The 23,059-nt window shown below is 35.8% G+C and overlaps 3 protein-coding genes across 5 annotated transcripts; all 3 read left to right on the top strand.

Annotated features, from left to right (window-relative positions):
* The first annotated feature begins 1,215 nt into the window (after positions 1-1,215).
* LOC140794994 (protein ACTIVITY OF BC1 COMPLEX KINASE 7, chloroplastic) lies at positions 1,216-11,989 on the top strand. The gene is made up of 18 exons (XM_073147350.1): positions 1,216-1,348; positions 1,956-2,572; positions 3,557-3,700; positions 4,185-4,310; positions 4,877-4,964; positions 5,393-5,486; positions 6,720-6,813; positions 6,958-7,012; positions 7,264-7,355; positions 7,949-8,119; positions 8,657-8,713; positions 8,838-8,921; positions 9,010-9,094; positions 9,950-10,011; positions 10,525-10,599; positions 10,711-10,815; positions 11,389-11,530; positions 11,629-11,989. Exons 2-18 carry the CDS (start codon positions 1,985-1,987, stop codon positions 11,700-11,702), a joined length of 2,136 nt encoding a protein of 711 aa, XP_073003451.1. The 5' UTR covers positions 1,216-1,348; positions 1,956-1,984; the 3' UTR covers positions 11,703-11,989.
* A 740-nt stretch (positions 11,990-12,729) lies between these two features.
* LOC140795043 (probable L-type lectin-domain containing receptor kinase S.7) lies at positions 12,730-14,872 on the top strand. Its single transcript, XM_073147402.1, has one exon. It carries the CDS (start codon positions 12,730-12,732, stop codon positions 14,683-14,685), a length of 1,956 nt encoding a protein of 651 aa, XP_073003503.1. The 3' UTR covers positions 14,686-14,872.
* A 1,604-nt stretch (positions 14,873-16,476) lies between these two features.
* LOC140794823 (acetyl-CoA acetyltransferase 2-like) lies at positions 16,477-22,966 on the top strand. 3 transcript variants are annotated; one of them, XM_073147062.1, is made up of 16 exons: positions 16,511-16,534; positions 16,654-16,716; positions 17,219-17,289; positions 17,922-18,020; positions 18,136-18,309; positions 18,399-18,504; positions 19,274-19,412; positions 19,588-19,665; positions 19,752-19,817; positions 21,257-21,342; positions 21,484-21,583; positions 21,779-21,889; positions 21,971-22,012; positions 22,194-22,280; positions 22,485-22,588; positions 22,821-22,966. In XM_073147062.1, the coding sequence occupies exons 3-15, from the start codon at positions 17,250-17,252 to the stop codon at positions 22,572-22,574; spliced, it is 1,218 nt and encodes a 405-aa protein (XP_073003163.1). In that variant the 5' UTR covers positions 16,511-16,534; positions 16,654-16,716; positions 17,219-17,249; the 3' UTR covers positions 22,575-22,588; positions 22,821-22,966. The 3 variants fall into 3 exon arrangements, with proteins under 3 accessions (XP_073003162.1, XP_073003163.1, XP_073003161.1); XM_073147061.1 differs by lacking the exon at positions 16,654-16,716 and having other exon boundaries at positions 16,477-16,534; XM_073147060.1 differs by having other exon boundaries at positions 16,511-16,716.
* The last annotated feature ends 93 nt before the right edge of the window (positions 22,967-23,059 follow it).

Below are 23,059 nucleotides of genomic sequence, written 5' to 3'. Positions count from 1 at the left end.
TTTTTATAAATATTTTCTTTTATATTACTTAAAGGAAATACCCTAACGGCCCTACTAATGAAATATAAGTTCTTTTTCTCGGGATTACGAGCTCATAAGTTAATTATAGATTAGACAAAGAATAGTTAAAAGAAAAAAAAAATCTAGACCAGTAGATAATCTATCAAATATTATCTCTTGATCTTGTGAGGGCTGATAGGATTCGATTATTGGAGTATGGTAGTCGGCTTACTAGTGGAACATAAATAGACAACAGGAGGATCAAATTGAAAGTAATGAGTGCTTTCTTTTCCTTTTGGAGAAAAAATAAAATAAAAAATTGTGGGAGTTGCAAGATCTACTTGGCAACCTGTAGATCTTAATATTATGGGCCCAGATCAGCTGTGATTTAGATGGACAAGGATTTATCTATCATTCAGTTCAAAATGATTTTATGCTAAAAATCTTCACTTCAGCAGAGAGATGTTTGAAATCTTCTCTACACTCGCTCTAATCATAATAATCAATTTTTTAAAAAAAATAAGCTATTCTCGCTGCCATGTTTGGAAATTTATGAGTTTAATTTCCTATGTGAATATTAAGGTTAATATTTTTTTAAAAAAAATTAGCAAGCCTAAAATCATTTTATCTGTGTACTTCAAAAAGTCTTAAATCAGTTTTTATATTTATGACTAAATTGAGACGATTAGTCTGTCTCCTCTACCAAACACGATAGGAACATTTGGATCATTTTGATATTATTAAGTTGAATTTAATAAAAAAATTAACGGTTTCACTTTAGTAATAAATATGAGGATTGACTTGAGATTTTTTTGAAATATAAGAAGATGAAGTGATTTTGGTCATAAATATAGGGGGTAAAATGTATTTAATCCTATAATAATTTATAGCGGCGATAGACTAGTTTGTCTTAAGAAAATTCGTACATCCGGGGTTGGAGATGATCAGATTCCTTGGAACATATGGTGGCCGTTGAATTCACCATTTCTCTCAAAAAGCGTCGTTTAGCGGACGAGTGGGTTTTTAAACCCCACACTCTTTCTCTCCTCGCTCCACAACAACCTCTCCTTTTCTTTGTTTATTTTTCCTCTTATTATTATTATTATTAATTTTTTTTTATCCACACACGTATATATATATATATATATATATATATATATATATATATATATATATATATATATATATATATATATATATATATATATTACTCTTTCCTCAACTTCTACACTTCAACCATCACTCGAGCTTCTCTCAATTCCAATCGTTCACGGCTCCCCTGCCCCGTACTTCTGCGGATATTTTGAGAGACCCCATTGGGTTTGGTGTGGTCTTCAGAAGCCTGGAGGTGATTGTTTGCATCCATCTTCTCCTTGTGTCACTATCCAAGGCTTGGTTTTTCTTGCTTATTGTGGAGTTTTGAGATCTGGGTATGAGAGATTAGAGGATTTAGGATTGGATGGGGAGGAAAAGTTTGTCTTTTTTGGGGTCGTGCTTTGAATCCAGGACGAAATTTCTTGATTTGGAACTATAAATTATTACCCTCATGAAATGGGTCATTTTGTATCTTTTACATGTTTGAAATAATCTCTTCTTCTTCTTCTTCTTCTTCTTCTTCTGTGCTATGAAGCATACTATTGATAGTTAAATTCCTAAACATATTCAGCAATCAGCTTGGCATATGTCAATCCGATCCTGTGAATTGCTGCCGTTTTGTTTGCTAAAGCAACTCTATTAAACCCAGCGATTTCTGAACCCGTCATGTTGGGTTACCGCATTAGGTTACAGAAGTCACATTAGGTATATTCTAAAAGGTCTTTGCAAGAACATGGAGTTATTGTGTGGTTCTTATTTGATTTTGAATAATCATGAGTTTATGACTAATTGTTGTTTAATTTGATCAACTTTAAAGAGGTTTTGTAGTTGCTTACATCTTGGTGGTGATACAACTATAGGTTCTTTGGCCAAGGGCTTCTGTTCTTTAATGGCAGCGATACTCGCTTCAAATAGCTGCTACCGCTGTTTCTATGAGCCTTCTGAGCAGGGGCGAGTTATAGATGATTTAAGCTTTTCTGGGTCCATCTCCAATCTAAAATTTACAAAGTCGGAAATATTGGTGGAGTCCTCAGCAGCTAAGAAACTTCCAAAGTTCCTAGCAGAAGTACGCCCAGTAGAATCAGAGAAATATGGTACTAATGGAAGTGCAGCCAAAATGGTTCCGACAAAGAAATTAATTAGAAGCAAGGGAACTGCCCAAGTAAGGTCAAAGACCATAAATGGTGCCAAGACCATAAACGGTGCAAAAGTAGTTGTTAATGGAGCTAGTTTGGCCAAAAGGGATGGTACATCAGCTCTGGTTAAACCTCAAAAGGGAACAACACTTACGGAGATGCCACTCTCAGATGACTTAAAAGTTTTGCCCTCGGATGAAGGTTTCAGTTGGGCTAAAGACAATTACAATGGGTGGCAAAGAACTATAGACATCTGGTCCTTTGTGCTCTCTTTACGCCTTCGAGTTCTATTTGATAATGCAAAATGGGCATATATCGGTGGGTTAACTGAGGAGAAACAGGTGAGTTTAATGACTTGCAATTTGTCCTTATTCTTTTCTCTCTTTGATACATTGTGGTTTTAAAGATCTTGAAATCATCTCAAGTGGGTTTAGGAAGGTGACTCTTATATTAGTTCCTGACTGATGCTAACCACATCGCTACCTAAAAACAATTTATTGATCTTTGAATACTACCTACTACTTTTTATATTTAAATTTTTAACTACAATCTGATTAATTTTTCAACTGGTCTTACTTTTACTTCATGCTGTACATTTCCAGCGGTAACACTCTTATCACAACATATCTCTACTGTGCTAACTGCTTAGTTTGTACGTAGTGCTGCCATGATAAAGACTAATTCACAGGCGAAAACTCATCATTGTTATTCAGATCCATGCTCAAAAAGTTATCGCCAGCACCATCTCTCCCACCATTACCACTGCTTTCATCATCGCTATCATCCAAATCCACTGTCAAGAACTTGCTATCATCATTACTCTTCTTGTCACTGTGGCCTGTATTATATATAGTACATTGAAGAACCTCCTGTTATAGGATTTTTCATCACCCCTCTAAGCTGTTTGATGCATGTGATGCGTCATCAGAATGAAGTGGGGCATCATGATTCCAACCTATGAGGGGCTACTTGACTGTTCAGTGATTGGTGGAAAAATGTCAATTATTATGAGTTATTGTCAGCATGCAGACCTTTAATATTTCCATTAGATTCAAAAAGGAGCATTCTGTAATCCTACTGAGCTAGCTTTCATATAGACAAGTGCACCTTAGAATTGGCAAGATAGCCTCACGAACACAAGAAGCATGTGTAGTAGTTCTCTTGGACTTGGAAGGTCCAGTGCAAGGGGGAAGTGCAAGAGTACAAATCTGTTCACATGGTTGAAATCTAACTACTAATGTTAGGTTACATATCCTGATTTTTAATAGAAAATTTATCCTTATTTGCTCATTGTTGGCTATTGACTTGTACTCCTCATTACACAGAAAATCAGAAGGCAGAAAACTGCTGCATGGTTGAGAGAACAAGTACTACAACTTGGACCAACTTTCATAAAGCTAGGGCAGTTATCTTCAACAAGAGCTGATTTATTTCCTAGAGAGTTTGTGGATGAGCTTGCAAAGTTGCAGGTATCTACTTGTCTGGTTTTCTTAGATATTTCCTCTTTTCTGTCTTGTGTCATATCTTGCTTGTGGTGCCATCACCTTCCATTTTATATGACATCTTATGTAAATTCCTTCACTGATTTAGCATTACTATCAGTTAGCCATAGCAAAGTTTGTATGGGCAGTTAGTATTCATTTATGAGTCTTCTATGCATTTTTGTGTGCCTATTTTTCTCTTGCAAGTTTCTGATAAAAGGTACATATCCAGCTCACTTCATCAGAAATTATTGTGTATGATTGATTCTTTTACATATTTACTTTTTAAATTCTTCATATATCCACATTAGCATCTTCTTCATTCTAAATTTCTGATGGAATAAATGCATATTCTGTCACTATTTGGGGATCTGCAACAGTGGAATCATAAAAGGAGCATCTGGAGAACTCCATATATCTAATAATGAGATCTTATTTATATTCTAATGACTTAAATTTTGCCTATCTGCAGGACAGAGTACCTGCATTTTCACCAGAAAAGGCAAGAACTTTCATACAAAACGAATTGGGTTGTCCAATTGAAGTTCTATTCAAGGAATTTGAGGAGCGACCAATAGCTGCAGCTAGTCTTGGTCAGGTGCTTGTTTCACAGTCTTCTTTTATATCTCCTATGTCGTAACATCAGTGCAGTTTATTCTTTCTCCTCACGGCTGTCCAGTAGAGTGCTCATTATTTGCACCAAATGTTTTAAGAACTTGAAGAATATTTAGAGTCTTCTCTTTTTGTTACAAATGCTCACATAATTGTAGTTATTTACACTAAAATGAGATATGAAAAGCCTTATCAATATGCATGTAGTTTCTTTGGTGTTCTGGTAAGATAGTATTCTGGCTTTAATTCGCCATTTAGTTGAATAAAGTGCTAGATGTTTGTCGCATCTATGCTGCTAGTTTTTGCTTAAAATTTTGAAGTGCCATTGCAAGGTCCTAGTCACCTTTAGATAATCTCTTTTCTCTATGAATCTATGTTGGTTTTGTTTCTTCCCTTTTGCTCCTTACTTTCTCAAGGTGTTAGATTTTTACCTTCTTATTTGTGCTTAATAACTTATCTTAAGAATAGCAAAGTGTTGACGTAATCACTGCAATGCTTTTTACTTAAGATTTATCTTATTTCTTATATGCTTATACTATTATTTTATTTCAGGTACATCGAGCTGTTCTTCATAATGGAGAGAAAGTTGCTGTGAAAGTCCAGAGGCCAGGACTCAAAAAACTTTTTGACATTGATCTAAGTAAGAGATTTATAACCTCTTCCTATAGCAATCTTTCAATATATAATGAAAAACTGTAAGTTTTCATTATAGTTTTAGAGTGTAATATGTGAAGGTGACCATTTCCCGGTAGCTATTTGGTGTAACTGGTCATTAACATTGTAGCAAAGTAGCAACTTTGTAATTTGGATGCAAATACTCCTATCATTCTAATTTGAAAGATACTCATCCATTAAACTTCAAAATCCAAATATTAGGCCTCAGTCTTGTGACTACCCATGAGGTGGACTGTTTATAAAGTTCAATCACTCTCTTCGACAGCTTAAATTTTAGCTTTATTTTATAATCAGTTATAAGTATCTCGTATTATTGCATGGATATTCTTGTTGTCTTCTGACACAAATTGAAGCTACTGTTCTGATTACTTATATTTATCCTCCTTTTCTCAGGGAATTTAAAATTAGTAGCTGAATATTTTCAGAGAAGTGAGACATTTGGAGGTCCTTCAAGGGATTGGATCGGGATATACGATGAATGTTCCAAGTAAGTATGTTTTAGTGGTTCTGTGTAGTCTTGTATATGTAACTTCTTGATAAATAAATGTCTAATCACATTTTTGAAGAATTCTCTGTGGCCTTGTTTCTTTATGATGATTAATGAATGCCACAAGAATGTTACGTGATGCAAAACGACGTGGGGGAGAAAATGAGGTGGAAGAGTAAACAATAAGAGAGAATAGGAATGAGGTTTCACACCTCCACCCTCAACAATGATTTTACTCCAATGTTACAAAGGAGAGCAGATCAAAATCTTCATTAACCTCAAAAGATAGCACAATAAGTATATATATAATCTTTACAATGAGAATAAGTAAAAGACACTTTAGACAAATGAAAAATATAAAAAACAACAATAAATATCACATAATAAATATAATGGCATAGACCCTTAATTACTAGATCCCTACAGGGGGGATCATCAAATGTCAACGCCTCCTACGTTGATACACACGCCACCAAGTCCTATCAGTGATGTTTGCATCAACGTGATCTCGATTGATAATTTGACTTGTTATTTGAACTTGGTCTACATGTAGTACCTCCCTAAATTTAGAGTTACTCAGTGTAACCTGGTTGCACGAATTTTTTCTTATTAAGTTTAGAGTTCTGCACATGGAATTTTGGCAAACTGTCAATAGTAAGTAAAATTGCTGTTTGGAATTGTGGAGCTCTGGAAGCTTGGTGGCATTTTGGCAAACTCTCATATTAACTACTGACACCTTTTCTTAGATACATGAGAATAACATTTCTATACCACTCAGGCACAATTGAAGATCAATAAAACATCCCAATTTTCTTCGTATTAATTTTCTTTTGTTTGCTCTGTTATTTTAAGATAAGATTTATATAAATTGATTTACAAACGAAATGCAAATTAGAAACGAAATTTTAAGGTGTTGTTATTCTCTAACTCTCAAGTAGCTTATATGTTAGTAGCTGTTCAATGGTCATCAACATTAAGGTACTTAAATATGTATAGACTTTCGTTAAATTTCATGAGAAAGCTGTTTGGTAGTTCTGTTCCTTACCTGTCTTAGTTTAGTATAAATATAAATTTTCTCGGTAAAGATCAATATTGTTTTGAGCGTCCAGGCTTTATTTGTTTCATCATTATGTTGATGGAAATAACTACTCATGATCTTATGTTGATCTTTAAATTAACTATTTATTTTGAATCCCATAAATGTGTTTATCCTTGCAATTTTCTTGGTCTCAGGATTCTATATCAAGAGATTGATTACATTAATGAAGGGAAGAATGCAGACAAATTTCGTCGGGATTTTAGAAACATAAAGTGGGTCCGCGTACCGGTAGGTTTCTGGAACTGCCATGTTCAGTTGTTTGCTTTCTCCCATTTCCACTTTGGGGAGCATTTACTTTTTAATTATTTTACTGAGAATTGACTCGTCATTTATATTGTTATGTAGATCTCATTCATAAAATTTCTTTTGTAGCTTGTTGTTTGGGATTACACTTCTCAAAAAGTATTAACACTGGAGTATGCACCTGGTAAGTGTTGCTTCTAAAAAGGTGTTTGCCTGAGGGATTTTTTATTTAAAGACACAAACACAGAAAAAACATATACACGCACACAACACAGACACATATAGCTGGATGGGAGATAGGAAAGAACGCATTTATCTCATTAGATACTGTTTCCTCTGATTAAGAACAACATAAGATATTCATTATCAGTTAAGCAGACAAGTTGTGGTTTTAACTGTAGACTTCTGCTACTCATTTTGTTTCATTTTGCGCAGGTATTAAAATAAATAGCCTGAACCAGATAGATGCACAGGGCTATAGTCGATCTCTTATTGCATCACGTGCTATAGAATCTTACTTGATTCAGGTAAGTTATTTGCTCATTTTAGTTTATTGTGTAAATTATGACTAGTTTCGGCTTCACTTTAGTAGGCTAGTTATGTGCTAATGGTCCACTATTTTGGTGCCAGTTCCTTTGTCTCTAAGTAGGTCCTGTTGTAATAATTTCAAAGTCATAGTAATAACAAAAACTGGAGGCATTTTCTGTCATAAGATTAGACTGAACTTCTTGCTTTTGTTGTTCTTTTTAATGTTCATGGTAATACACTTGTGGCTCTTTCCACCATAAGATTAGACTGAACTACTGAAGATCCTCAAGGAAACCTTTCAAACATCACAGTTCTCTTTAAATTTATAGAAATTGTACACTGAAATTGGTGGTTTAGTAATGTTTGCATTAGTTTATCAGTGTTTAGTCTGTAACGATTGAAAAAAGATTGTTTCCATGATGCTGCAGTACTGCAGTAAAAGTATTATTTCCATAATGCTGCTGTATTTGTAGTCAATAGCAAATAGTGATAAGCTGTTGTCCATGAAGAAAGAAACATCAGCATTAGTGTATACTGTATACATCACATGCCGATTTGTTTCTCTAACATGCTTCAGTTGCTGTAAATTCAGATTTTGAAAACCGGCTTCTTCCATGCTGATCCTCATCCAGGCAATCTTGCTGTAGATAAAGATGGCTCGCTTATCTACTACGATTTTGGGATGATGGGTGAAATTAAATCGTTCACGCGAGAGAGATTGCTTGATTTGTTCTATGCTGTGTATGAGAAGGATGCAAATAAGGTATCTTCTTTTTATGTGTAGGATCTTGTACATCTGAGGTGACTCTTGTTATCCAACTGGAGCTTTTAAAACATCATTGTCCATAAAGCACACTTTCCATGGGATTTATTAACATTGCATCGACACTTTGCAGCGTTTTTCTTCTGTTGTATAGATTTCTGGGGTGCTGATATATTAGTAGAAAATCGCCATACTAGTTCATAGATGAAATAAGATCACTTCTTCCTTCTAAACGAGATGGGGAGTCATAAAATTAGTCTTTATGAAAGTAAATCAATGACTTAAGTAGTAGCAACCTAACTCTGCTAGGAATTGTGTTGCTGAGAAAATTGCTAAGGTTCAAGACTAATGAGAATATATTATATCAGCACGGTGTTAGAAGCAGTAGTCAAGATATCCAATACTTCTCTGGATTCCTTTTTGATAATTTTTTTAACTCCTCCATATAGTCCACAACTCCACATTGAACCTATAAATGGTGATTTTTATCAATCTTTGCTTCATTCAACCATTATTCTGAGAAAGCTATTTATGCAGGTTCTGAGATGTCTCATTGATCTTGAAGCTCTCCAACCTACAGGAGACCTGTCACCGGTTTGTGGAACCTGCTTGATATTTTCTCTTTTTATGGAACTGATATTTTTAGAGACATGCATCATTATGTATCTCAATCTTTTGATGGTTGGCATAACATGATTTATTACATCTCTGATGGTAGGTAAGGAGGTCTATACAGTTTTTCTTAGATAATCTTCTGAGCCAGACACCAGATCAGCAACAGACTTTCTCTGCAATTGGGGAGGTTGATTGCGAATTGAGATAAATTATAGTATTTCTGACATCACTGTTTAATGATATTTCTTTATAGCTGATATTTCTACCTCTTTCAGGATTTGTTTGCAATAGCACAAGATCAGCCATTCCGCTTTCCATCCACATTTACTTTTGTCCTAAGGGCATTTTCAACCCTTGAAGGTTAACTCTAGTAACTTTAACAATGGATCATTATCTCCGTCTTATTCTCCCTATTTTTGAGCTTCATATTATTATTTTTGACCTATCCTACAAAACTTATGGCTCATTAGTGAAATCATTGCAAATTAACTTGTGAAAGATGCAGTTCTATTTATTTTTCACATTGTTTATGAAAGTTATAAATATCACAAGAAGTGGTGAAAAATTCTCACATTCATTTTCAGATATGCAAATTCTAGTATCTACTAGTGATATGCACTTTATTTTCTTTGTTTCGTCTCTGTCTTTGTTGCTACACAGATCAAATGTTCAAAGATCTGCTATATTTTTCATGACTTCTTAGAATCTAATGACTTAGTTAGATCTTCTCTGCATACTACAATGTAGTTAGAAAGATAATCAGAGAAAAAATTTGAGGAACAACCAAACAAGGAATCGGAAAGTAAGAAGATGATTTATGGTGCTTGTTTTACCTCTTGCCTATACTGATTAAGTCAAAATCCCATGTAAGAAATTGTTTAATGCGACATTCAGGCGAGTCCACTTATTTAGATGTTAACAGAGGCATTGCCACCTTATTATATAGTAAACTGAACATCTGGATAAGCTCAAATTCTCATAGTTTGTATCAGGAAAGTTCTTGAAAATGGGTATGAGGCAAGTATTCACAGCTGAATTATCTTTGGCATGTTCGGTAAAAGATGATGTAGATGCTATTGTTAATTTTGCCGTAGAGTTAATTTTAACGATTCCCCTGTTGTTCTATGCTGTTTTTGTCCATTGTAAGGATTGAGGATTTTATTAAGATTGGAAGTCTGAACTAACTATGCTTCTAATATGATTTTCTACTTGCAGGCATTGGCTACACATTAGATCCAGAATTTTCATTTGTTAAAGTTGCTGCACCATATGCACAGGTTGAGACCTAAATTTTTACTCCATTTTCATATTTTCTGTCAAATTACAACAGTAATATGAAGTATGAACTCTTTTCCTGACTTCTTCTTTTCTTGGTTTCCCTTTCTTCTTGTGGGGTGGGATGAGGATGGGTATTGTTGCTTGATCTTTCTTGAAGCTTTGCTTCCATTTTCTCTTGGGTTGTCATGATCTCTTTTCTGTAGTATCACAGAGTGGGTACTCCTTGTTTACCATTCTACTTTGATTTTTTACTCAGGTCTTGTTATCTTCTTCCATAGTTCATCGCTTTTAGAATTAATAATTGCAAATTGCTTCTTCGAACTTGCATGCTAATTTGTATCTCTTCCATTTCAACTAGATATTGTAGCTTTTTATACTTTTGACCACTTCACACTTGTGCTTTCTGTCGCTAGTTCTTTTTTAGTGAAGAATTTGCAAATGTGTGTTAAAATAGAAAAAGAATCCCCTTGAGCACGAACGGAAGTCTTATTTGAATGATTGATGAACTTCAGGAACTTCTGGACATAAAACAGCAGCGCCGTGGTGGTGTAGAACTTGTTAAGGAAATAAGAAGGCAAGCTAATGATGTAAGGCCTTGTTTCTTGTTGCTTCTGGTTCAAAACTTTGTAGTAGTTTGCTTTAGAAATAGTATGTAGAATTTTTTTCAGTGCAAGTTTGCTAATATTTATTTATTGCAGGCTAGAGATTATACTATCTCAATGCCCTACAAAATACAGAGAATAGAAGACTTTGTGAAACAACTTGAGTCAGGAGATCTAAAACTCCGTGTCAGAGTTCTCGAGGTATAACAATTTTTCCATGAGTTCATATAGCTTTTTATCAGTAATATTGTAGAGATTGATCATGGAAACTTTCCAAGAAACATGTGCTTACCCCTTTCGTGACTCATAGAATGACAAGAAAGAATAGCCATCGAACAAAAAGCACATTTTTCTATATACATAGTGTTTATTCTAATGCTATATTGCTATATAAACAAAATTACAAAAGCTCTTAAAAGGAGTTAATTCTTACTCATAACACACTAAACAGGAGAGTGGGTATATCTTTTCAGAATGATCAAATTGCTACTCTTTGGGACCTCCACAAAAGGCTATGACCATGTTGTCTCCAACAAGGAGATCCTGAATCTGATTACTTCTGGCTATATTAAAAGAAACCATTGCCTATTCATGCATATTATGAAAAGGTTCATTTTTTCTGGCATAAAATTCCTGAAAATATTTACCAGAAAGTTGTACAACTTACAACTAGAGGTCCAATTTTCATTTTTATAGATACTCTTTGCATAGATCTTTTTCTTGTGATAATTTTTCTGTTGGAAATCGTGTACTGAGTAATTGACTCCTTATCAGTCTGAAAGAGCTGCAAGGAAAGCCTCTATACTCCAGATGGCTACTATCTATACAGCTTTGAGTGGAACCCTCTTTAATGTTGGAGTTACATTGAACAGCCAAGGAAACCAATCTATTGCAAATGGCTCCTTCATCGGTGCCGGTAAGTTTCCGGTTATCTAGCATTTCTTATAGTCTTACTCTAAACCGATTCTTTTTTCTCCCTTTGGTCTGACTATTGCACTCAATCAAAAATTGCAGGCATTTTCTTGACACTGGTGATAAGATCAATGCAAAGAGTGAAAAAGCTGGACAAGTTTGAGAAGATGATCTAATTACAAGCTACAATTATTTGAGTTCATGTAACTAATTCTAGCATTTCGGTCCAATGGAATTTCATATGTAAAAGGAAAAGGAGCCACAGAAACAAAAAAGAAAAAAAGAAAGATCATTTTATTTTTATTTATAGCACTGTTTCTAGGCTTGTTAGGGCCATGAAAGCAGAAGGGGTGATACTTATCCCTGTACACAGTAATGTAAGCAAATGTAAATTGATATGTACTCAGTACAGTGGATTAATTGTATTCTATTCTTTTGCCCTGCACAGTGGGCTGCATAGTAATCAACTCTATGTCCAAGATCATAAGATCATCTCCTACCTTTTATTCAAGGCATTTTGCTTGTATACCCTTCTAAAGTCTCTTATTTGTATATATATATATCCACCAAAGAACTGAGCTATCACATGAAACACCCCTTAATTTTTTTCTTTCACATGGATACCCTTTAAACCTAACTATTAGATACTCTATTTATGTAACTATTAAAAAACATAATATAAGTGTATATTCCTGGAAACACTTTGGTTTTTCGCATGAAGACTCTTTAAAAACTTGTGTGTTTTACATGGATACCCTTTAAGCATAACTATTAGAATTTTCAATTAAAGGTACTTATGTCATTGTCCGTCAAATTACTAAAATTTTAACTTAAAGGTATGAAAAAAATATAATTATCGACGCAACAATTAATTTGAAGGGTATATATATAAATATAAAATTTACAAATATATATATATATATATATATATGCAAGTAGGACCTCGTACAAGGAAAAAGTCAAAAATAAAATAAAATCTTTATTCAATTCAGAAAGCTTTTTTTAGGAGGAGCCGAGAATTCCATGGCTGGAACTTGAGTTGCAAATCTATCGACCGTTGGAATTCGAATGCTTCCCGCCATTTCACCTCTTTTAAATTTCTCTCGAAACCCAGCAAAAACGTCACCTTTCTTGATCCTTTCCCTCTCTTCTCCTCACTATTATTTATTTACATCTCCTCTTCTTTCTAATCTCATCACCTCAATGGATTCCTCTTCGATCTCTCTCCTCCTCTTCCTTCTCCTCCTCCCACTGCCAATCTCCTCCAAGAACATCCTCTTCGACTTCCCCTCCTCCTCCCTCCGCAACCTCACCCTCCTCGGCCCCTCCTCCTTCCTCCGCGGCGGCTCCCTCTTCCTCTCCGCCGGGGCCGCCGTCTTCTCCATTCCCATCCAGTTCTCCGACCAAAGAACCGGTCTTTCGGCCTCCTTCTCCACCGCCTTCTCCTTCTCAATCCCCGGCCCTGGCCCAGCTTCTAATACCTTCGCCGACGGCCTGGCATTCTTCCTCTCCCCCGATGCTGAGACGTTATCCACCCCGGCCGCTTACCTCGGCCTCTTTGGTTCGACCAAGAACTTCTCAATCATCGCCCTGGAGTTTGACGCCCGCGTGAACCGCATCGGATTGGATGTCGGTGGAGCGAAATCCTTGGTTAAGGAGGATCTTGATCCCCATGGAATTGAGCTCAGGAGCGGGAATTTGATCATGGCGTGGATCGAGTACGAGACCACAGACCAGTCTTTGAATGTTTCTATGGGTTACTCCAGCTTGAAGCCGGAAAGGCCGGTTCTTTCCACAAGATTCGACCTTGGGAGGCATTTCGAGGAGTATATGTTTGTGGGCTTCTCCACTCCGCCAAGGGGGAGCGCCGAGGCCATAATGATTGAAAGCTGGAGCTTTCGAATTTCTGGGCTCCCAGGTCTTGATCTCTCTCGTCGGGCGCCTCACACCGTGTCTGATAGCTTGCGGAGTTTGATTTCTGCAAAATCAAGTTCGAGTCCTGTGAGGAATTCTAGCAAGAAGCTTATCATAGGCTTTGGTGTGGTCGGTCCTGCTGCAGTTTCTGCTGTCTTCGTAGTGTTTGTATATATGTCCGTTAAGAGAAGAATGAAGATCAGAGCTGATAAAGAGAGCTTTAAAGCTGATATAACAAATGGCCCGAGGCAATTTCGTTACCAAGAACTTTTCTCAGCAACTAAAGGATTTCACAGCTCTAGGATTATCGGAAGAGGAGGGTTTGGCGTGGTGTACAAAGCGGTTTATCCCGAATCAGGCATCAGTTATGCGGTCAAGCGGGCGAAGTCACAGGAAAGCAAGAGCGAGTTCATCGCGGAGCTTTCCATAATTGCTGATCTGAAGCATCAGAATCTAGTCCAGCTCCAAGGATGGTGCACTGAGAAGAATGAGTTATTGCTTGTGTACGAGTTCATGCCCAACGGTAGTCTCGATAAGGTCCTTTACCCTTGTCCTGATTCGAGGGCATGGCCGGTGTTAGACTGGACTCAGAGGTATAATATAGTGACCGGCATTGCCTCTGTGCTGCACTACTTGCATCAGGGATATGAACAAATGGTGATCCATAGAGACATCAAGAGCAGCAACATAATGCTGGATGCTGAGTTCAATCCAAAATTAGGCGATTTCGGTCTTGCAAGGTCGATGGAGCACAATGAGAGCCCCAAATCAACCTTGCCGGCAGGGACAGTCGGATACCTTGCTCCTGAGTATCTCCATTATGGAAAAGCAACCGAGAAATCTGATGTATTCAGTTATGGAATAGTGGTTCTAGAAATTTGCACTGGAAGGAGGTCAATAAATACCAAAGGCGGCGAAAGCTCAAAGAATGCGAATTTGGCTGATTGGGTATGGAACTTGTATTCAGAGGATAAGCTTGTCGAAGCTGTGGATCCAAGGCTGAATGGAGAGTTTGATAGGGATCAAATGATGAGGCTGTTGCTCATGGGATTGAGCTGCTTGAATCCAGGCGCAGCTGAGAGGCCTGACATGAGAAGAATTGTTCAGATACTTGAATGCAAGGCAGAGCCATTGGCTGTTCCTAGAACAAAGCCACTTCTCACTTTCACTTCTACTATTCCCATTTCTCTTGAGGAGATTGTCTCTAATGGCCACCATAACAGTGCAGCATCTAATCAGTTTTAATTAACTGAAAATTGATTGATCTGAAATATGTACAACTCCTTAGTTTTGTAAAGCAACTTGTATATTTGGCTTGTGATTATATTGTTTGTTATCCTAAATACACCTCTCATCTTTTCTCTATATATTTATCTCTGAATCTTTGTACATCCCCTGGTTATTACAGTTGAAGCTCTTTTTTTGGTCTAAATTAGTGGTTAACATTAATTTTCTTTTTTATGTCCAATAGGTGAAATTATGGATCTCTGATATTTAAGGGCGCTGTCTTCTTGTAAAATGACAATGCTGGATTATTGGTGTTCCTTAAACAAATGATGCATAAATGCTGCAATATATGTCCTGAATAACTTTAGATTTTGCTTGAGGTATTGTTACTTAAAGGGAACATAAATGGAATTTTTTCCAAAGTCTTCAATTTTGTATATAACGCTGACAGAATAGTTGGCAATCTAGTGCATAGAATTCCTTGAACTGATGGTACTATTACATAGTTATGATTCATTAGATGTAAAAAGGGAAACTTGCTCTAAGATTGATATCATGTCTATCAACAATTCAACATCAAAAATATTGATCCATACTAGATTCAGAAGGATCATGGAAAAGAATCTATATTGGATTGTCCCTCTCAGTACTAAGTTCGAGAAGATCTTTCTCAAACTAGTTCTTTATCCTTAGCACATTAGTCTGAGCTAGAGCAGCATAATTTGATCTTGTTCAATACAAAATGGATCCAAAATGGAAAAAAGATACTGTCTTAGATTCTATCTCAGGACAGGTAAGACTAATAAATACAGTTAATGCCTAAAACTACTCCCACCTGTACCTACTCATAAAGTCTACTGGACCCAAAAAAATTCCAACTTGCATAGTGGATGGTGTATAAGTCAGTTTGAGAGAAGTTAAAAAGTGGGGGTGGGAAGAAATACTTATTTTTAAGAATTTATTCATTTTGAATGTTTGATTCAAAAAAATAAACTAAAGAAACGGCCTCCTTACCTATAAAAAATAGCTTTATTTTTTTGACTTTTTTTCTTAAAGAAAAAGTTAATTTACTAAAATGAGATACTTTAGTAAACTCTACTTTCTAATAATCAAATATATAGTAAGTGTCGAAATTAAATAGACAGTTTTTTAGATTCAAATTCAAGAATACTTGTAACATATGACCTTTTAACTTGCTAAGTGCTATTCGGATTAGCATTAGATCGTGGGCATTATTAAATTATTGACTTTGTTTTTACAAATTTTGAGCTCCAAATCAATATAGACTCACAAAATGATCAATGTGTATTGATATCTTTAAATTTATTTTAATCATTTAAGAGTCTGAAGACTAGATACAGAGACACTTAACTTTCACTAAGTTTTAACTAATATAATAAGCTGCATAGTTTGGACTTTAAGTCGTGTGCGTTACTGAACTATTACTCGTAACTAAACGCGATCGAGACATTCTCCAAACTGTCACGCTATCGATTTACTCATATGAGCCAAATGTATTACCAAACCATCAATCGAGTCGAGCTATTGAGCTAAATCACCAAATAATTTTCTCTACAATAATTATTTGAGGTTGGAGTCGATTATTTGACTTCCTTTGGATTTCAAAAAAAAAATCTTATTTTTGGAATATACTGCATTTACGCACCAAACTTGTAATATAGATTTGCCATCAATTTTAATGTTTGTTGGTAGATCAGGTCCACAAGCAGTACCAATTCGTTAATATGAAGATCTTACAAGGGGCGAAATGCAAAAAGAGTGAATCCCCCCATTTTTCTTTCGTTGTTTATATATATGCTCCCCAGCTCTTCTCCTCGCTCTTGTCGTCCTCGATCCAGAACCAAAGGTAGCTTCTTTGTGTTCCCTTTCCTTCCGCCAAACCCCCCCAAAAAATCTCCTTTTCTGTATCTATTCTTGATCTAAGCTCTCCTTTGTTCATGTGATCTCGTCCTCTCTGAAACATAGTTTTGGGCCGTGTTCTACCGATCGAGATCTTCACCATTTTAGTCTGATTACTTTTGTATATTGGTACGTTTTTTGCTAAAAAAGGAGAGATACTATTATCATGCACCTTTTTTTTTTTTATTTAAGAAAAACAAGTTTTCATTCTTGAGAGTGTTTGCGATTTGCTTTCGATGGACATGTTGTTGTTATGACAAATAAATTTCAGTAGTTTAGAGCTTCTTATCGAATACAAGCTGATAATGTTGCCATCTTGTAGTTTTCATTCAAAAAAGTTTACCTTTATTCCTAATAAGTTTTGCAATTTGGTTTCCAAGCACGGGTTCTTTTAGGACAGAAATTTTTTTAGTATGCTAGAGTTTCTTATATATAAATTTTATGTTAATCTTGAAGAGATCTATGTTTTAAATTTTTTATTGGCGATTTAAGTGATTGTTTGCTGATCTAGCTATGAATTATCCGAGAAAAAAATCTTTTGGCTTTTTCAAATTTGTGCACTAATTGTGCAGTTTGTAGTGATAATTATCTCTTATTATGTATTTATGTTCATATCTTCTGTACTTTTCAGCTGATTAGGTTGCCTCGAGTTAGATTTACTGATGTCTCCAGCAGCAACTTTGGACCATATTAAGCCTAGAGGTATATGATTCGCTTTTTTATGTTGAAAATATATAAAGTTGGTTCTATCTCTATGCTTTTATGTCTTGAGTTCCCTCTTCTTTAAACTATTGAAGTTGTTGCCTCCACATGTGCATGACATATCACCAGCAAAACATCTAGCCCATGAAGTACTTCTTTATGATGATCTGATTTCTTGTTAGCATTTCCTATTTTTAGTTAATCCTATATATATATATATATATATTCAACCACCAACTCAAACACACAGTAGAAGTTTCTATTAGATTAAGGCAGTTCTATTAGATTCTTGTCCTCTTTTCTGAATAATGGATATACTTAAAAAAGTTAAAAGCAACTTTTGTGCATAACTATAATATGCTCCTCTCTGCAACATATGGAACACGGTGTAATTTGATCTGCTCCACTTTTAGGAGGGAATTTATATGGATATGTTAGGGTGTCATCTGAGATTATCCATGTTAACAAACTATAAACTGGAGAGTCTACTTTAGCAAGGATTTCACTATTAATACTAGCAGTGTGGGTTCTTGAGTCGAAAAGATGCATAGAAGTTATTAGATGCAAACTCCATGTTTCTGGTGTTGCTTATGTAAAGTAGTCCTCACCCTAATTTTCTTCCCTCTGGACAGATGTATGTGTTGTTGGGGTTGCACGTACTCCCATGGGGAGCTTCCTAGGTGCTCTATCGTCTTTGCCTGCCACGAAACTTGGATCTCTAGTGATTGAATGTAAGACTATGACCCCCAGTATTTCTGTGTAACCTCTCTTTCTCTCCACTGTTTTTAGTACAACCTCCATACTGCTTTGAGAAAGTGGACCTCACTTGTTTTCTGATATATTCAGGTGCTCTTAGAAGAGCTGGTGTTGATCCAGCACTCGTGCAAGAAGTCTTTTTTGGCAATGTTTTGAGTGCTAATTTGGGGCAGGCTCCTGCTAGACAGGCTGCATTAGGTGCTGGAATACCTAATGCAGTGGTCTGTACTACGGTTAATAAAGTTTGTGCATCTGGGATGAAAGGTGTGGGTGGGGCTAATCTTTGTTGTTTCATTGTTTTATAATTATACAATGCAAATATCTATCATAGCATGATTTTCCTCTGTCTACAGCTACAATGCTTGCTGCACAATCTATCCAACTGGGGATCAATGATGTTGTTGTGGCTGGAGGCATGGAAAGCATGTCAAATGCCCCCAAATATATTGCTGAAGCAAGGTCAGTGTTTTATGATAATTCGGCTTTATAATCATCAAGCGGATGTTTGGCTTGATTATAATCTCATTACTCATATGGATAAGAAGAAATAAATAGACTTAATAAGAGCTTTTTTTTTGGGTTGTGGGCATATCATAGGCACAAAAATTGAGATTCTCCAAGAGAGTCCCATATAACTCGGATCGGCTCTTCTTTTTGGATAGAGTTGTAAATGCTTGGTCAATTTGATGAAGTTGTATGTGTCTGAGCCAAGGGCAAACCTTTCCACAAAACTCCATCCACACCTTTCTTCTTTATCTTCCCTCCACTTGTCACCTATAATTTCATCCCATATAATACCATTTCATTACTTCAACTCTTCCACTTTTTCTCCTCCAACTATTGGGGTACAAAGAATGGAATATTCTTCTATTGACTTCTCATAATTTTGTTATGTATCAATACAATAAAAGGAATATGGCATGGATAAGAAACCAAATCATCTATCTATATGTATTATATGTATGGCCTGATACATCGAGGAGAAAAAAGAAATCCCAATGATAAATAAATATGATTGGATTATTGGGAGCTCTTCTTTCTTAATATACCTCAAGTACTCTTCATATCTCAATGTTGAATTTTCTCTAACAGATGTACTTCCTGGTCATTTTAAAAATTCAAAACCTCCTTTCCCTTTGCAATCTTTCAGAGTTATAACTATCTCAATATTGATACTTATTCTACTCCACTTGTTACTGGCTTTATTGTTACATATAACTCAACACAGGAAAGGATCTCGATTTGGACATGATACTCTTGTCGATGGCATGCTTAAAGATGGTCTTTGGGATGTCTATAATGATTTCGCCATGGGAATGTGTGCTGAACTATGTGCAGATAATCATTCCATAACTAGAGAAGACCAGGTAAAAGTTGCAAGATCTTAGGTTAATGACATTGAGTGAACTTGATCATTGTTCTTTTGGATCATGTTTCAACATTTATGCCAGTGAGAGTTAGTTGTACTGTAATATGTACCTCTATCTTATGTGGATACTACAATCTTATTTCTATATATGGTTCTTTTTTTCCTTCCTGTAGGATTCTTATGCCATTCAAAGCAATGAGCGTGGAATAGCTGCTCGAGATAGTGGTTCCTTTGCATGGGAGATTGCTCCGGTTTGACTTACTTCCACCATAACTTGAAAATTAGGACGTAATTCGTTATATGGTCTGGGTTACTTTCCTCATATGATGTTATGCAGGTTGAAGTTTCTGCAGGTAGAGGAAGACCATCAGTTATAGTCGATAAGGATGAAAGTCTAGAAAAGGTGAAGTCCTTTAACGTATTACCTGTTATGTCTTTTACGCACTGCAATGGTATTTACAGACTTCAAATATGCTTGTTACTCTTTGTTTAAGCTATTATTTATCTATTAGCAAATAAGTTTGCCTTTTTTTCATCTTAATTCCTGGAATCTTATTAAGGAAATGCAAAAAATAATTTGCGATGGATGAAAGCATATTGAGCTCTCATTCAAATTGCAAGCTGACATCATTTAAATGTGTTATTATCAAACATTGAGAGAAAGGTTATACTTTATCTCTATGTCCATTAAACTGTCCAGTACATCATGCAAATATCACCAACTTTTCAACAGCTATTTTAAAGGTTAGGGAAGTAAATCACTTGTGTTGTTAAAAAAGAGTCAACAGGAAATTGTCATTCATGATTTTAGAAAAGCAGTTGTTACATCATTTAGTGATGGGCCTTTAGACTTGCAGCTGACACCTCTGATACACGAGATTATGATGCAGGATCAGTTCTGGAGGCTCAGGTTTTCTCGAATGAAAACTAGTGAAATACTGGCATAAGAAACGGTAGCAGAACATATTAATTTGGCAAATATGCTGTGTAGTGCTTATTTTGGTGAATATTAACTAGAACGGCATCCTAATTGCATTTTTAATACTTGAAAAAGATGTCCCTAACCTTGAGCCTCCTGCCAATTCCGCATGCCTGAATCTCAAATTGTACATACTTGGTGGATTTAATATCGGGATTCTGTAATACAGTTATCTAGGAATCAGAAGATACAGAGAGCAGAGTTCATACAAATTAGACTGCTATACTTAGGTGTTCAGATCAACCTCACTAACTCAGATCAGTGCTTTGCTGTAAAAAGAATTATTACCCAATAAAATCATATTCAGGTTTCCTAAATTGGTACTGATGACATTACCTACAGTCTATGGGCCATAATTTTTGTGTGAACCAGTTAGGACTTAATATACTTTCTAGTAGCCTCATGTTAGAAATAATTAAATAGTACTTATCAATTTTCCACTCTTCTACTGAACTTTGGTCAATGTTATGTTGAGTGAAGTAACGGAATCAGTGAACTTCTTCCTTGTGTAATAAGGAATGTCAAGCAGCTGAGGCAAATATAATCCTTTATGCATTCAAACTTCTCAATCTTTATATAGAAGAAAGTGAAACCTAAAACACATCATGGACAAAACTATCGCAATCCATTTTCATGGTTGGAATACTACCTTAAGTATTTGTCATAATTTATCACCTTTTTACCCTACCTCTTCAATTTCTTTTAGCATATCAACTCCAAGTAGTCTACAAATACTCTAATCAAGTTTTACTAAAATACCAATTCCTTGTTGCTATCTTATTGGTTTAAGTTCACACATGGATTCTTATAACTGGTGTATATTTCTGAATCTGAACATCTTTTAATATTCTTTCTCTGCGTAGTTTGACCCTGTTAAGCTTAAGAAGCTCCGGCCAAGTTTTAAGGAAAATGGTGGTACCGTTACAGCTGGAAATGCCTCTAGCATAAGGTACTTACCTCATTTCTTTATATATTTCCTGTACCTTCTGTGAGAATCTGTTCTTTCTTCTTATCATCAGCATCACTGAATATTTATTTCACCGTATCTTGTCACTCACTTTCTTTATTCCATTAAATAATTTTGGAGCAGTGATGGTGCTGCTGCATTGGTAATAGTGAGTGGGCAGAAGGCTCTAGAACTAGGGTTGCAAGTGATTGCAAAGATAACAGGATATGCTGATGCCGCTCAGGTACGAAGTAGAGACACCCATCATACTAAAGATACAAGTGTCTGTTGTAGATTAAATTAGAAGAGTTAATAGAATTCAAAAGGCCTGGATACTGTTAACCTGATTTCTCTATCTTGAGTACGTTGAATCATAGTACCATGGCGTCATTTTCTTTTCCTTTTTACCTTACTCCTGTTCAAATGAGTTCTCATGCAGGCGCCCGAGCTATTTACAACCGCTCCAGCTCTTGCTATACCAAAAGCTATTTCAAATGCTAGCTTGACTGCTTCCCAAGTTGATTATTACGAAATAAATGAAGCTTTTTCTGTATGTGTTGATCTTCTTTCCAATTGCTTGCCTTGATTGATTCTTATTATGAAATGTGAAACTTCAAGTTCTTGTTGGCAGGTTGTGGCCCTTGCTAACCAGAAGCTTCTTGGGCTTCTTCCAGTAAGTCATTCAAATTCCTTTATGTACCTAGGTCCTAGCGTGGTTTCTTTTGTAGTAATATCATCCTTAGCTATCGCATAAAAAGCTTGTGTCACTTATTCAGGCTATTTAAAATGAATATTTGGCAGACTTTTAGTTGGGTTTTGCTTTATTTTGTAACTTACCCTATCTCCATCTGCAGGAAAAGGTCAATGTACACGGTGGAGCTGTGTCTTTAGGACACCCTCTAGGTTGCAGTGGAGCTCGCATTTTGGTTACTCTATTAGGGGTCTGCATCATACCCCTAGAACTTAGCTGATTTTATTTCTTTTAAAAATTGTGATTCCTTATCTAACAGTGGCTGAAAAATCTAAACTTCATAGTAATCATTGTTTTTCTGTTTCCTTTCCAGCATATTAAAGACGGACACTAATCATTTCAAATTCTTTTTAGTGATTGAGCCGAGCATATTATATATCTTGTTGTTTTGCAGGTTCTTAGACAGAAGAACGGCAAAGTTGGCGTCGCTGGTGTTTGCAATGGTGGTGGGGGAGCATCTGCACTTGTTTTGGAGCTTGTGTAAGCAATTTCAAGTTGGTAAGATTCAAATGCTCCTCCATTATTGAGCTTATAACAAAGAGACCTCATAAGGATCTTAGAAAAGGCTTTCACATAATAGATTCAATTTAGCTGCACCTTCATTATAGTTGAATTAATTTCACCAGAAGCAAAACCTGGACACTTCTGGTGGTAAATAGAATTCTATTCAAGTATTAGCTACATCATTTTAATACTTGCCTCCTTTCTGATTAGGGTTTTAAACATGCAGGCCTCAAGCCGGAGTCGAGAGCTCGATTATGTGAGGAAGTTTTTTATTTAAGAGAATTTGTACCCTGCTTAGATGTTATGTGAAGTTTTCATGTGGTAATAAATCTTCTTGATATCTTAATAAAACATTTGAATGTGTTATGGATTCATGGATTGCCATCTATTCAAATTTACTGATAATACTGAAGAAAATTGTGGTCTTATTACAGGATAAGCTGAAACTTTTTCAATCTCAAGAGA

This window comes from Typha latifolia, chromosome 9 (assembly GCF_019914945.1).
Source record: "Typha latifolia isolate L0001 chromosome 9, TyphaL0001v2, whole genome shotgun sequence".
In the NCBI taxonomy this organism is placed as follows: domain Eukaryota; kingdom Viridiplantae; phylum Streptophyta; class Magnoliopsida; order Poales; family Typhaceae; genus Typha; species Typha latifolia.
The sequence above is the reverse complement of the archived record's forward strand: the minus strand, read 5'-3'. Positions and strand labels throughout refer to the sequence as shown.

What these genes read in the sequence shown, in the direction of transcription:
- LOC140794994 (XM_073147350.1), top strand. Translation starts at nt 1,985, where the DNA reads ATGGCAGCGATACTCGCTTCAAATAGCTGCTACCGCTGTTTCTATGAG. An exon ending in ATGAGCTTGCAAAGTTGCAG is followed by an intron (nt 3,701 to 4,184) that starts GTATCTACTTGT and finishes GCCTATCTGCAG; the next exon opens with GACAGAGTACCTGCATTTTC. An exon ending in TAGAATCTTACTTGATTCAG is followed by an intron (nt 7,356 to 7,948) that starts GTAAGTTATTTG and finishes CTGTAAATTCAG; the next exon opens with ATTTTGAAAACCGGCTTCTT.
- LOC140795043 (XM_073147402.1), top strand. Translation starts at nt 12,730, where the DNA reads ATGGATTCCTCTTCGATCTCTCTCCTCCTCTTCCTTCTCCTCCTCCCA.
- LOC140794823 (XM_073147061.1), top strand. Translation starts at nt 17,250, where the DNA reads ATGTCTCCAGCAGCAACTTTGGACCATATTAAGCCTAGAG. An exon ending in GGAAATGCCTCTAGCATAAG is followed by an intron (nt 21,343 to 21,483) that starts GTACTTACCTCA and finishes ATTTTGGAGCAG; the next exon opens with TGATGGTGCTGCTGCATTGG. An exon ending in TTTTGGTTACTCTATTAGGG is followed by an intron (nt 22,281 to 22,484) that starts GTCTGCATCATA and finishes GTTGTTTTGCAG; the next exon opens with GTTCTTAGACAGAAGAACGG.